This window comes from Cheilinus undulatus, linkage group 22 (assembly GCF_018320785.1).
Source record: "Cheilinus undulatus linkage group 22, ASM1832078v1, whole genome shotgun sequence".
NCBI classification, from domain to species: Eukaryota; Metazoa; Chordata; class Actinopteri; order Labriformes; family Labridae; genus Cheilinus; species Cheilinus undulatus.
This window is the reverse complement of record NC_054886.1, coordinates 20,628,423-20,642,415: the sequence shown is the minus strand read 5'-3', so window position 1 is coordinate 20,642,415 and position 13,993 is coordinate 20,628,423. Positions and strand designations below refer to the sequence as shown.

The following is a 13,993-nucleotide window of genomic DNA, read 5'->3' as shown; positions in this document are numbered from 1 at the left end:
AATTACAGTAACTCTGGGTCAAATTTATTTGTGATAATGTAAAAGTACTGGTCTATAAATCTACTCAAGTCAAAGTAAAAAGTATTCAATTTAAAGTTTATTTTAGGTACTTGGTACTAAGTAGCTACTGAGGAGTTGTTCACTAAAATATGATCTTTCCTTACTGCAAGAACAACAAGAGAATAAATGTCCAACCAGGTTGTTCAGGTAAAGTCACAGCTCTATAATGTACTGAAATACACAGTGAAATTAACAGTGTTCATCAAACTTGTGTGGCCTTAAAACTAACAATTTAATAGTGTCCATGTTGATCCACACACATATAGTTAACTACACTTTTAAAGTGTTAAATGTTTTCTGCGATATTTCTGTAGCTCTTGAAAATCTTTGGCAAAGTGAGTCTCCTCTTTCAAGAACAAAGCAGAAACTCTAACTCAAAGCAAAATAATGCATACTGAAAAATAATACGCAATATGCAACCTCAAGAAACACCTACAGGCAGAAGCCCTTACTCAGTGGATAACTTCATGCATGGTGCAAATGTGTCTAACATTAAAAACAACAACAATCTACGTAAACAAGACCAAATAAACTCCGGCAGGGAAACATCCAAATGCAACTAACCACATATAAAACACATCTAAACACCCTGCCCAAGGACATGATGGGATAAATTGCATTGGGAAGAGCTTAGACCAACTGTCTCCTTACAAAGTTGAACCAACACTGTCAATTAACTCCAACACTGAAGACCACTTTACTCAAAAATTGATTTAAAATTACATGTCAGGAGTTAAAACCAGCTTTGAAATGTTTAACCCTGACATATCAAATAGCTGTGTACAACAGCTGTTTTAGGATGTGATGTGGCATACTTCTTACATTGTGTTCTACTGTGTAGTCAACAGAAGTTGAAAAAAAGTACAAGAGTATTTTACTCAAGTAAAAATAAGTTACTGTGGTTGTAACTTTTGTAATAAGTTACTTTCAACCCCTGTATAGAACCGTTTGATAGCATGCAATCATGTCATCTCTGGACACTTTATAAAAAGGGCAGGTCTAGACCAAAGTCTTTGTAAATAACTACAAATAGCAAAGACCCAATATTAATTCACTGTGTGCACATCACAAATCAACATTTGGCACATTTAAAGTGGCAAGGAAAAACCTGCTTATAACGGGCGGAAAATTTGAGCAGAACTGAACTCATATTGAACAGCCATCTGCTGGAATTGTGTCAGGCTTGGAAAGTGGAGCAGAGGATAAAATGTAGAAATAAGAGGCAGATGGAGACAACCAGCAATAACAAGAATGACAACAACAATGAATAAAATAGATGTGTAGGTACAGTGCCAGTAATAATGGTGATCATTCTAATATTAACATCACCAACTACAGTAGAATGATGATGAAATGGGAGGCTGCTATTTGTAGTTATACGATATTGAGGTTGAGTCACTCTTAGATTTATTTGAGCATTTATCATTGTGATAATAGGACAGGCTAAAGCAGTAGGATTTAGGTTGATCCACAGCAGCAGGCCTTCCACGCCATCAATTCCGGAAGCCCCTATAAGACAAGGGAGCTCAAGAACTCCTAGGAAGATAAATGAGTAGTAACTTAAATGTTACATTACGATTTACAGAAAGTAACATGCAGTAGTATATGAGTACAGAAAATATCAAGGAAAGTTTAAGCCTAAAGGTAGAGAGAGTGTCTGCCTCTGTAGCCGTGACTAGTGGATGATTCCAAAGGAGAGGGGACTGATAGCTGAAGGATCTACCTCCCATACTAAACCTAACAAAAACAAGGTAAATTTGTGTTTGTTAGATTATTTCTTTGTTGTAATGATGCTTGTTGGCAATGAATCTTATACCCTTAGAAAGCTTATTTATTCCCCTTTTAAAAGGTGCTACATTTGTAAGGAATATGCATTTGTGGGATGAGCAGCAGAGCTGAGTATGTGGGTTGCACCCACAAAAAATTTGCCAAATTTCTGCCAATGCCAAACAGCTTAATCTGCCATCGACTCTTGTTTTGTGTTGTTTGGTGGATTGGATGAATGAAGTCACACACTGCTGTGGGATGGCATCCCAATCTTCAACTAACCTTGGTCGCAAGTCAGCCAGTGTTATTGTGTTAGTCACTGTGGCATGAACAGCACTCCCAACCTGATCCCACAAGTGTTCAGTAGGGTTCAAGAGCCTTATGGTTGCAGTCTAATTAAAGAGAATTGCAGTAATCCAGATTACAAAAAAGTAATACTTAAAAGTTTTAAAGAAAAATACCCATATTTTTACCCAGATATTTACAGTATACCAGATAATCATAGCAGAAATGGTTGAAATTCCCTTTACTATACTCCTGCTCCTTCTCAGATGCTTTCATAGAGCTCAGAGCCAGCTGATAAGTAGCTGCTATGGCCCTCAGGCCTGCAAACTGTTCATTACAGCAGGGAGAAAGGCGAGCTGACCACAGAGACGGCAGTTACCAAAAGGTCAAGATTTATTCCCCTGAAACAAACCCCTGCGTGAGGAGGAAAAGAGGGAAAAGGAGCTGGCATGACTTCAGCTGCTCTATTTCTTCACCATCCACCTTGTTTTAGGCGCTCCTGGTCAAATTACTCACTATTTGTAAGAGGAAAGCAACCCCCCTTATCATCTCCAGGCATTCTCTTTTATTAGTATACTGATATACATATGCTAGTGTGTCTAAATACTGTACTTGCCTAATCAGCGGAAATTTAAAGAATTGTCCATTTTTAGGCGTATATTTAAGACGGTATTTTCTACCAAACAGCCTCAGTGTATGATTGTTATGACCCCTGCCCTGCTGAGATTCCCATGCACACACAGTTATGTAACCCACAACCCCCCACCTTATCAACCCCAAGCAAAACAATCACCCTGCCTAAACATTTGTTAACCCCATTAGCAATTCTGGCTCATGAATATGGAAATAAAGGCCCCATGCACTGTTAGAGATAGGGCTCAGTTCACTTATTTGCGATTAGTGAAGAAAAGCAGCCCTCACCAGCTCCAGTAATTGGAGACACTGCATAGAAATGGGCTTAAAGGGCCACCTCATCAACTTACTGTGGAGGAAGTCAGTCACTTAAAGCATCAAGGAAAATAAAGCTACATCGTCAGCACAGTTAGGAGTCATTTAAAAGTTATTAAAGCAGCTTGTCGGGGACTTAAAGTAATTGACCTACATCTAGAAGTTTGAACAGTCTTGTTTCTCTTATGTGGAATGGGCCATATGTTGTAGATTTTGTCTGAGAAACATTGCACTGCTTTAGTTTAAGTATATTTAAAAGAAACTGCTCATGTATTTGAGGCAGATGCTCAAAACTCATGTACTGTATAGAGGGATGTTTTGGCAATGATCCAGCTTGGTAAAAGGGATAGGATATCAGAATAGTCATCAGATTGTAGAAAAACTGAGGTGTTTATGCAAATATATCTTATCAGCAGGCAGTGATTGAAAGTGCCAGCAAAGAAAAGAAGAGGAAAGCATTCATTTCAAACAACAGTATCATTACATTCTGGAGAAATCAAGCATATAGCTTTAGTTCAGGAAGGCCATGGAGTCAAGCGCTGTCATAATTCAGCTCTTGCCTGGCTATGCTCTGCTGCTCTCTCTGGAAGCTGATTTTGCAACCCTCCTCCACCCCAGCCCCTCCTTTATTATGCATCCAATTTAATTAATGTCATTCTGTTGTCGTTGATGCCTGCTCTGCTCTGGGTATTTTGCTGCTGCTGTCAGGATCAGTGCCGTTTCTGCTTAATGCTTTCCACATAGGCTCATGGATGAGCAGGGGGATCCCAGAACAGCCACACTGCAAAACATAAATAACAGCAATAAGAGCAAATTGATAACTGCAAATCGTGTGTTTCTTGACGAAGTGGTCCTGTATGAAATGCCAAATAAAGAAGTTAGCCTATCACAGGTTTATGAGTTACTACAAAACAGTGTGTGCTTTATTTTGTTTACACGCTACAACCATCTGTTTTAATTGCTCATTGTTTAAAATCTCACTTATGAGCATTTACATTATAATATGAAGGATTTTCACTTCTAAAGAAACTGACAATCTGAAATGTTTAACTGTTTTCCTCAGTGATCTCCAGAAGTTGCTGGCCATAGACTACGGACCAGACTGGGAGTTCCTGTTTTTGAACAGTCAGTGTTACAAGCTTAAAGTATACGAGTAAGTGTTGACACATTTTTATAATCATGTATTTTATTTATTTTGACTTGCAATACTGTGAGAACTTGCCCTACATTGTTCTATTGCATGTCAAATTAACTTTTTTATCATAAAAACTTCCAGCACACTCACAGAAACACACATTTAAATAGTTTTGACAGTCTTCTCATGAATTGTTAAATCTCTTAATAGCTATGTCTACTCTCAATAATAGAAATCCTGGAAAGCAATTACTTGTGTCACGCCTGTGCGCTGCAGGAAGCCATAAAACCCACTTAATGGGAAAGTGCAACATTTTCTAAGAACTATCAAAAGATCGATACGTTAACCAGAAGTTGGAATCCATCATATTTTGATGAAGCATGCTGTAATAAATGCTTTCTGTAGTAAATGTGAACCATCTCAGTAAAGATCCACCATTTAAAGTTGATAATTTTTGAGCTCTAAGTCACCCAGGAGAAAGCCAAAGCAGCTAAATCAACTAAATTTAATCAACAGAATGAGCTTCTTTTACTCTCTCCCGCTGCATCCCTATGGCCCCTGCTGGGGTAGAATCTGTTCTCTTCAGGATTGCTTGCCAGCTGGAGCTTCAGAAGCCTGTGGGTGGTTGCAGTTTTGAAAGAAAATTATCTGAGATCTGCACTGAGATCTGCACTGCAAATACATTTTTCAGACATCCTTGGAATCAGTGGTTTTTCCCATGCCCTTTTTTTGTTTGCCTGGTTTGCCATTTTGGAGGGAAAATCGGAAAAGGAAGGTTGCAATTTAGGTACATAAGCTGGAAAAATCTCTATCAGCAATTTTAGAGCAGGCAATATTAGATAACATTTCACACTCTGAAGATGCTGATTATCCTTAGCCCTCAGAAGTGCAAAACACTCACAGGTGTGGACACATGGTGGAGGATGATGCAAATCTAACGCACAAATGTGCTTTAATCCTGAGTAGAACACGCAACGTTTCTATTACAACTGATATGATGGTGTTTTGTTTGTTATGCTGTCTTTTTAGTACAGCAGAGATTGAACACATGTTGCTACAGATGTTTTGAGTTTCTAAAGATCTAAAGGAACTCAGCTGAGGCAAAATGATGAGTGACATAATCCCTGGATCTGAGTGTAGCCTTTAAACACACACAGTGTGGCCCAGAGAGCCCTCGGAAAAAACAATAACAAAAGATGATGAGTAGAGGGGCAGTGCTCAGCTCCAACTACTGCAAGCTACTCACATTCTGGGAGCACTCACAGCAAACCAGCAACTTTTAATGGCTTTTCTCCCCCATTATGTAACATTAATCCATGAAACAAAAGACAGTAGTTTTCCTGTAAATACACCCTACAAAGGAATTAACTCAAACAAGATGTAGATAGCTGAGGTGGGCACAGCTGAGCAGCACATCCCTGCTTGACTTGGAAATTTCTAGTGCGGCAATGCCGTAAGGGGGCTTGGGGAGTCAAGCAAAGGGTTTCTAAGGGGGCATTTAGGCCACAAAACCCACATCTGATGGTAGTTATCACAAGTAAGTAGCACAAAACATGACTGAGATACAGCAACAGGGCAGCAGCTTCCAGTAACAGTTTCCTCTTACTGATGTAGATGTATTTGATGAAAACATCTGATTCGACTGCAATAAAGGAATGCACAGATGCATCAGTTTAACATTAATATCAGCCGATATAACATGGTCAAATAATGTTGAACTATCTAGTTGCTGAATCAAATAAGAGATTTTTTACAGGACAGAGGAAGTGACGAGCTAGACAAACTGTGATCTGCTTTAATGGTCAAATGTGAGAGAAAATGTTGGCACACTAGGAGTCTTCGCCAAAAGAAGGGATGAAGAAATGTTGGTATCGGCATTGATTAAAATATAGTGAACATCAGTATCAGCTCAAATGTACACAATCAGTGCATTTCTAAATCAAAATATTGTGTTGTGTCACGTCATGCCATGTTGTCGTGTCATATTGTAAACTGCCAGTCATCATAGTTAAAGCAAGCTAGAAAATCCTCAATATCCCTACTCAAGATCTATGTCCTTTCTAACCTGACACGCCAGATGGATTTGTTTCATACATCCATCTGGAAACCTCTCATTCACAGCATTTAGGAAAGGGCAGAGGCTTTAAAAAAATCCTCGTAGGATGATTGGATGAACGTTCTGTCTGTCACATCTTTACGGGCCAATCAGAGCAACAAAACATGTGACGTAGCCGCTACCGAGGAATAAATCCATAGAGAACTGCGTTACCTGAATCATGGCAACTGTATACATGTCAGTACATGACTTTTGTCATTTTTTAAAAGAAAACAACTCACTGCTGTTCTTTGTTCTTCTTTTAACAAAGAAATGTCATCAAGTTCTCGCCAAAACATAAGCCTCATGAAGCATTTCAATGATCACATTTATGTTAGTAGAAGTAACTCACCACTGCCTGCAACTAAAGAACACGTTAGTCCTGTATGTCTATGTCTGCTAATTAGATCATCAGTATTTCGACCTCAACATGTAGCTTTGAGCTCCTGTGAGAGGTTTTAAGCTGGCTATAAAACAGCCTAAAATTGATTTTGATTCATCTGTTGGACTTATGTTAGCAAAGAAGAATATAAGCAACAACGTCTGTATAAATTTGGCTCAAAAAATAAGAAGATTTGTGTTTGGTAGATTATTTATTTGTTGTAATAATGCTTTTTGGCAGTACATCTTATACAGCTGGAAAGCCTGGTTACTTCCCTTTTAAATGGTGCCACATTTGTCAGGAACATGCATTTGTGGGATGAGCAGCAGAGCTGAGTATGTGGGCTGCGCCCATTAAAAATTTTCCAAATCTTCTCTGCCAATGCCAAACAGCTTATTCTGCTGTTGACTCTTGTTTTGAGCTTCTGGTACCCCCACACAGGAGTCAATGGCAGAAAAAGCTGTTTGGCATCGGCAGAGATTTGGCAAATTTTTAACTGGCTGAGGTTACCTTTTGTGCTACACAGCAAAATTGCCAGTGTTAGATTAACACTGGGAGTGTTAAATCTAACACTAGAAAAGTGTTTATATTGGTCAACAATTTTGAGTGTTAATTTAACACTTTTCAAAGTGTTACTTTTTTACACTGGACCAGTGTTACTCCAACACTGTATGGTGTTAAAAATTCACACTGGTGAACACCGAGTAGTGTTGAAAGTACTCTACACTAGTGTCAGTGTTAAAATACTAACTATACCGGACTACACTTAACTCTGGTTCGTTAACACTGAGTGTATTACAATTAACTCCAGTGGGTGTAGAATATAATGGATAACCACTGCCCCTCTACCACAAAACTATTTAATAACATGACATGCATATTCCACCTCACATTTTACAGCTGTAGCATTGTGAGGTATTTTATGGCAATCATGAAGCAATGAGGCAGACTCAGAGATGAAACATGCCCCGAGATGACAGACTGCATTCTCTCCATTGTTAATAGAAACACACTAGAAACACACTTGTGGTACCAAAGTGTTTAACATCAAAAAATTAAGAACTTAAGATAATTAAAGAAACATATGCAAGTCAATCCCCGCAGTGATCTCTGTTCAACAGGCAACATTTTAATTCAACTAAAATCTAAATACATCTAAAACATCTGAAACACATCTAAACACCCTGCACAAAGGCATGATGGGAAAACTCGGCCCCCCAGATTTGAAAATGAAGTAGGCGAGGCTTGGATCAATTGACTCTCTACAGAGTTGGACTAACACTGGTGCACTAACACTATCAAATAACTCCAACACTTAAAGCCATTTACAATGAATGGAGTTAGAATAACACTCTGAGTGTTAAAATCAACACTGAAACATTTAACACTGAGAATTCAACACTCCAGTTTTTGCTGTGTAGGTTCAGATGTTTTTAATATTTGCAATCACGGCTGCAAGGTTAGGCGTCTGCTAAAGTGAGTTACAGAATGCTGCCTGATAAGACTTTGTTTACACTCTTCATAGCTCAGAATTGAAGAGAATAATAAGCTGGACGTTTGAAGGACTAAACTATGAGGTTTTCAGCAAAAAGATGAAGTTGCTGCTCTTATTGCTTTGTGCATAAACTCTTCCATTTTACAGCATGATGTCGTGTATGTAATCATTATGCCTTTTTTCAGACTTCTTTTACATTCTCTGAGTCATCTGGTGCTCATGGAGCTAAAATTAGCCTAATTAGCAACCTGCCATGCAAGATTTAAAAGCTAACACCTCAACCATACCAGACTAAAGTGTTTAGTTGTGAAAAGCTGTTTAATTGCTTTTAATGGTAAAATATGCATTGAGCATTTCAGATATAATAATCATAGATTAAATGCCATCTAAAAAAGCAGTTTTAAAAGTCTTTTAAGCCACTCAAACAGGCTGTGCTCTGTGTTTCCATTTTCCCTGGGCATTTCAGTGTCATCCCATACATGCTATTTCTCATCCTTCAAATCACTGAAGAGCACAATATCCACTACCGTCAACACAGTTGAAGGTCCTTTGACCTACCAGCACCCTCTCAGCGATGTACCAGTCCCCCCTCCCTGTCCCCCTTTATCCTTGCTGTTTGCCTTGAACTGTGATCCTGAAGAGACGTGACATTGACAGACACATAAACCAACGGCTCTCCATAGCTCTCCCTCCCATCGCCTCGAGTGGCCAACGAGCAAAGCTGCGGTTCTTCTCCAATAATGGAGCCGAACCACGCACTTCTCCCTCTCTCCAGCTTCTTCATCATGGGTTGGAACCCTCTTACATCTGCCCTCCCTTGTGTTTAGAGCTCTCACTTTTGATTAAACTGCTCCCCCCCTTTTTTTTCCTTGAGTGGAAGCCAATATTGGAAAAAAACGCCTGGAGCCTTAAAAGTTTTCAGTGCTGAAACACTGACTGTCGGTTTCATCACTTTAAGTTGTGTATTACTTAAATTAATGGAATTTATCTGATGCTTTTGCAGGTTGTAGCAGGAAAAGGTTTCACTTGATGACAGTGAAGGTAATATAAGGAACTGATTGCATTTTAGCAACTGCATTAAGTCCTGTTTACACTTGTATACTTCAGGGCAAACCTGTTAGTGTGCAGAGCGTTTCATTACAATCTAAGAGCTGATTTTTCTCCTTTTGTCTCAGAGACAACGTTATTCTGCAGCTTTGCCTCACAATGTTGTGAATCGCTTCTGCAAACTGGGGCTTGGATGCTTTTTTTCCCTTCATCTAAGGGAAAAGAAATATAATTACTGTGATTTCAAAGGGGAAAAGGCAGCCTTTTGTTGTTGAACACTTTCAAGTGGAAAGATTAACAGCAAGATTAGAAGCTAAATGCCGTGTTGTGGCGTCCTCGGCTTTGCTTCCTCATCAGTTTTTCTAAAACCATAAACAGCTTACAAAGGGAACTTGTTCTTACTGCATTATCATTTAATGGCATTTATTCCCATACTTCCTTGCACCTGGAGATAACTATTTTCTTTATTAAAAAATCACCCGTTAAAAAAAAACATGTATTACCCCTGAAATGGCTTTCAGGGGGCTTGTGGGCCCTTATCACGAGCTGTGAATTTAAAAAAACTTACCCCTTCTGCCAGTGAATCAGAAATAAGCTCAGCAAATCAGTCAGCACAGCCTGGCACAGCATGAAGGAAGAAACCCTGTAATGAGTTCTCAGAGGCGGAGTCCCTACCTACAGCAGAGTCTAATATTCCTCCCGTGGATTTGTTGACACTCCTCAAAGCAACTTAAATCGAAGGGCCGTGATTTATGCAAGACTGTCAGGTCAGATTGACTCAGCCTCCGCTCTCGTGTCATTAGAAAGTACAGCGCTTTCAGTGAGTCATGCCCGCCACTGTGGTTCAGCTTTGACAGGGAAGAGACGCTTCCAACTGTCTGCAAAGCATCACATGGCCTTAGCAGTGCACCGGGTTCTTCTAGGGAAAAAAGAGACTCTGTTGGGATTGCCTAGAGGGGGAGCTCTTTTACATTGGGTATTAACCGTAGCAGGGTGGGTGCTGCGGAGTACTGGATATGTCTGCTGACAGTCCACTTAATAACACAGAAATGAAGAGCCATGTACAGTGCTTATAAAACATATATCATCCCTGATGTTTTACCTGTTAATTGATTTTATAGAACAATCATGGTCAATATAATTTGTTTTTTTTTTTCACAAAAAACCCCTTTGATATCAAAGTGAAAAAAAATTTCTGCAAAGTAAAGTCAATTAAATAAAAATATGTATTGTGAAATAAGTGACTGCATAAATATTCACCCCCTTTAAGTCAGTATTTAGCAGATGCACCTTTGGCTGCAGTCACAGCTCTGAGTCTGTGTGGATTGGACACCGCAATTTACCTCTATTTGTCTTTTCAAAACTGCTCTAGCTCTGTCAGGTTGCACAGGGATCAGGTGTGAACAGCCTTTTCAAATCCAGCCTCTAATACTCTGTTGCATAGAGGTCTGGACTTTGTTCTGGCCACTCCAGAACTCCAGAATTCAACTTGTTGTCTTTAAACCATTTCTGTGTAGTTCTGTGCTTTCACTGTATGCTTCAGGTCATCATCTTGTGGGAAAATAAATCTTCGCCCAAGCTGTAGTTCTCTTGCAGACTGAATAAGATTAAAAAATGTTTTGCCACATTCATTTTACCCTCTATCTTTACAAGCTTTACAGGGTTGGCTGCTGAGAAGTATTCCCACAGCATGATGCTGCCACCATCATGCTTCACAGTGGGGATGGTGTGTTTTAACTGAAGTGCAGTGTCTGGTGTCTTGTCTGATGGCCAAAAGAGCACCATGTTGGTTTTATTAGACCAAAGAAAAAAGATAGATGAGTAAAGAGCCAAAGCAACCAAAATTTACGCATGGCAGCAAAACAGAGTAAAATTTTAAGTATTGACGCCCTTCGGACTTTATATTTATCACATGTTGTACCTTCATACTACTGTTTGCAGAAATTTGTTATCAAGCTGCATGTTGTGCTGATGATGTTATTGTGTTTAATAAAATACGGTGTAAAATGTGGTAAGACTGCATTTGAAATCTGCAGGAGGCCAATGTCTGCATACTTCTGTTAAAAGTTACATGAGAAAAAAGCACTTTCAGCTATAGCACATCGAACAAAGCTTGCATAACCTTTGGACTGTACTGATTTTGTGTAATATTTCATTTTGAAGATGAGTTGAGGAATTAATTAATTAAACTCCTTCAAACATTTTGCATTCTGCTCTAAAACACAGAAAATTACACATATTGACACATTTTCTAGGCTGTCAATTATTATTTTTGTACCTGTTTTGCTGATTTTTGATGTTTTAAGTACCATAAGCTAAAGTACAACTATGGCCACTGGAGGGCTCATTTCTGTATCATTTTGTCATGGCTTAGCCTCGACATGAATGCCATTTGCTTTCAGAAATCTGTGTCATTCTAGAAAGTAGATCAGAAAAACAGACGAACTCAGTCTAAATTCATGCATGCACATGAAATAAAAAACCTTTTTGCCCTGGTTTGTCAGGTTGGCATAAAGACAGAGTGACTGGTGAACTATCATTTGAATGTAGTTAAATTGAGTGTTTGTGCCGCAGTAGCTGTTTATGCAGATCCATGCCTCAGAGCAGCAGCACTTAGTCACACCCACTAGTTCTCAAATCATGATAGATGTGGCACAGACACTGCTGTTGAATTAAAGCATGAAATGTAGCATTACTCTGAATGAGCTGCTCATGCTCAATTAATCAGCTCCAAAAGGTCATGTTTGGTCACTGGTCAGTGGCAGAGGACACAAAAAAAAATCTATTTACAGTAAGATGTCCACAAATATGTGACACTGTCGAAAAAATATAAAATTGCAAAAAATAAGCAAACAATTATTTTTTGGTTGGCTAATTGAGGGGAAATTCAGACGGATAAAAATAATTATGGCAATAAATGTGGCAAGAAAAGGTCAGTAAAATATAAAGGGGGAAAATCAATATAAGCTCTATGAATATCAAAGCAGTATAAATAATGAATATAATAGCAAAGGCACTGAGAAGAAGAGCAATAAAAGAGATAGAAGCATTAGCAGAAGATGGCAATAACAATTAGAAACTACATAAAAGGGCAATGAAATAAACTTAGGTGAACAAGTAATAAAAGCAAGTAAAATATTAAGAGAAATTGAAATGCTTAAATATTCAGTAAGATAAATGATAAGAACCAAATAACAAGACAAGAAAACAACATCACTTAAAAGCAAGTCTATAGAAATAGTTTTAAGAAGTGATTTAAAAGATGTTGCTGTTCTTGCATGTCTTTTCTCCACAGGTAGGTCATTCCAAAGTTGGAAAATGCTTGATCAACTTTGGTTTTAAGCCTCGGCTTTGGATCGGCCTGCCTGAGGAGTTAGGGCGTGCAGAATCGGTGATATCTTTTAAATAATTTCTTAAAGTTCCTTTTTATAGACTTGCTTTAATGTTAAGTCGTCTTCTTATTTGTTTAATCATTTCCCTGCCTTTTGGTCTTCTTTCTATTTAATTATTACTTTTATTATTATTATTATTATTATTATTATATATTTTTTAGATCCCACTGTTTTTGCATGCCTTATCTCCTCTGGCAGGTCATTCCAAAGTCAAGGAGCCCTGATGGAAAATGCTTGATCAACTTTGGTTTTTAAGCCTCGGCTTTGGAACGACCTGCCTGAGGAGATAGGGCGTGCAGAATCGGTGATATCTTTTGAATAATTTCTTGAAACTTATTTTGATAGACTTGCTTTTATATCATATTGTCTTATTCGTTTAATCATCTTTCTGTCTTTTTATCTTCTTTCTATTTAATCATTACTATTCCTATTATTATTACTATTTATTTTTAGATCCCACTGTTCCCACTGCATGCCTCATCTCCTCAGGCAGTTCATTCCAAAGTTGAGGAGTCCTGATGGAAAAAGCCCTATCGCCCTTTAGTTTTACGTTTTGATTTTGGAATGACCAGGAGCCCCCCCATTTGAGGATCTAAGGATGCGGGCTGGCACATGGGGTTAAAATGCTATTATATAGATTGGAGCCATGACCTTTCATATGGGTGTAGTCTCAAACAACACATCGATGTTGTCTCATGTTGTCTCAAACTAACAGAAAGGAACAAAGAGCTGGAGCTGAAACAGGGCTCATGCCTCTTTACAAGCAGCAATAATACACCAGGCTGTCAGTCTTATCAGCCATTACCCTGACTTTGAAAAATTGTTATCCCCACCCCCTGTTCAGATCAAGATATAAGCTAATCAGACCAGATTTGGTGTTTGAATCATGCTGTAGCCATATTTTATTCTCCTGTGAGGACTGTTTATTTGGTTATGAAACCACTGACATTAATTATGATGTCTCTGGCTGACACGTCAAATCTGGTGGATGCTGGGGACTTTGGGCAGCCATGATGCGTTTGTATTTCTGCAGTTAACAGCAAATTTTCCTGTATTTGATTTAGGCTTTTGTAACCATCTAACAGTTACTCACAGGAGCTGTAAGTATTGCTTTTCCATGAACTCATGTCTCACATTAAGTTTCTGATGTTCAAGAAGAGTGACTATTATTCATTATATACTTCACTCCATGTACAGTTTGTAAAAAAGAAGGCTGTTTCCTCACTGTCTATTGCATCTTCAAACTTGATGAATTTCCCTGCCTTTCTAATAACTTTTTTCTTGGAGGCCACGTTGAAGAGAGCTCAGTCGGTTTATCCTCCTGTTGACTCACCACCTCCCTCACCCAATAGTGATTCAACAAAGCCTTTGGCTTTCAAGATGCTGC

At 38.7% G+C, this 13,993-nt stretch overlaps 1 protein-coding gene across 1 annotated transcript in view; it reads left to right on the top strand.

The window, feature by feature from the left end:
* The window catches only part of LOC121504712 (glucosidase 2 subunit beta-like), a 213,528-nt gene that overhangs the window by 146,288 nt on the left and 53,247 nt on the right, over positions 1–13,993 (top strand). Inside the window, exon 12 of the mRNA XM_041779733.1 lies at positions 4,124–4,213. Within this exon, the coding sequence (XP_041635667.1) occupies positions 4,124–4,213 (90 nt within the window). The remainder of the gene's footprint in view (positions 1–4,123; positions 4,214–13,993) is intronic.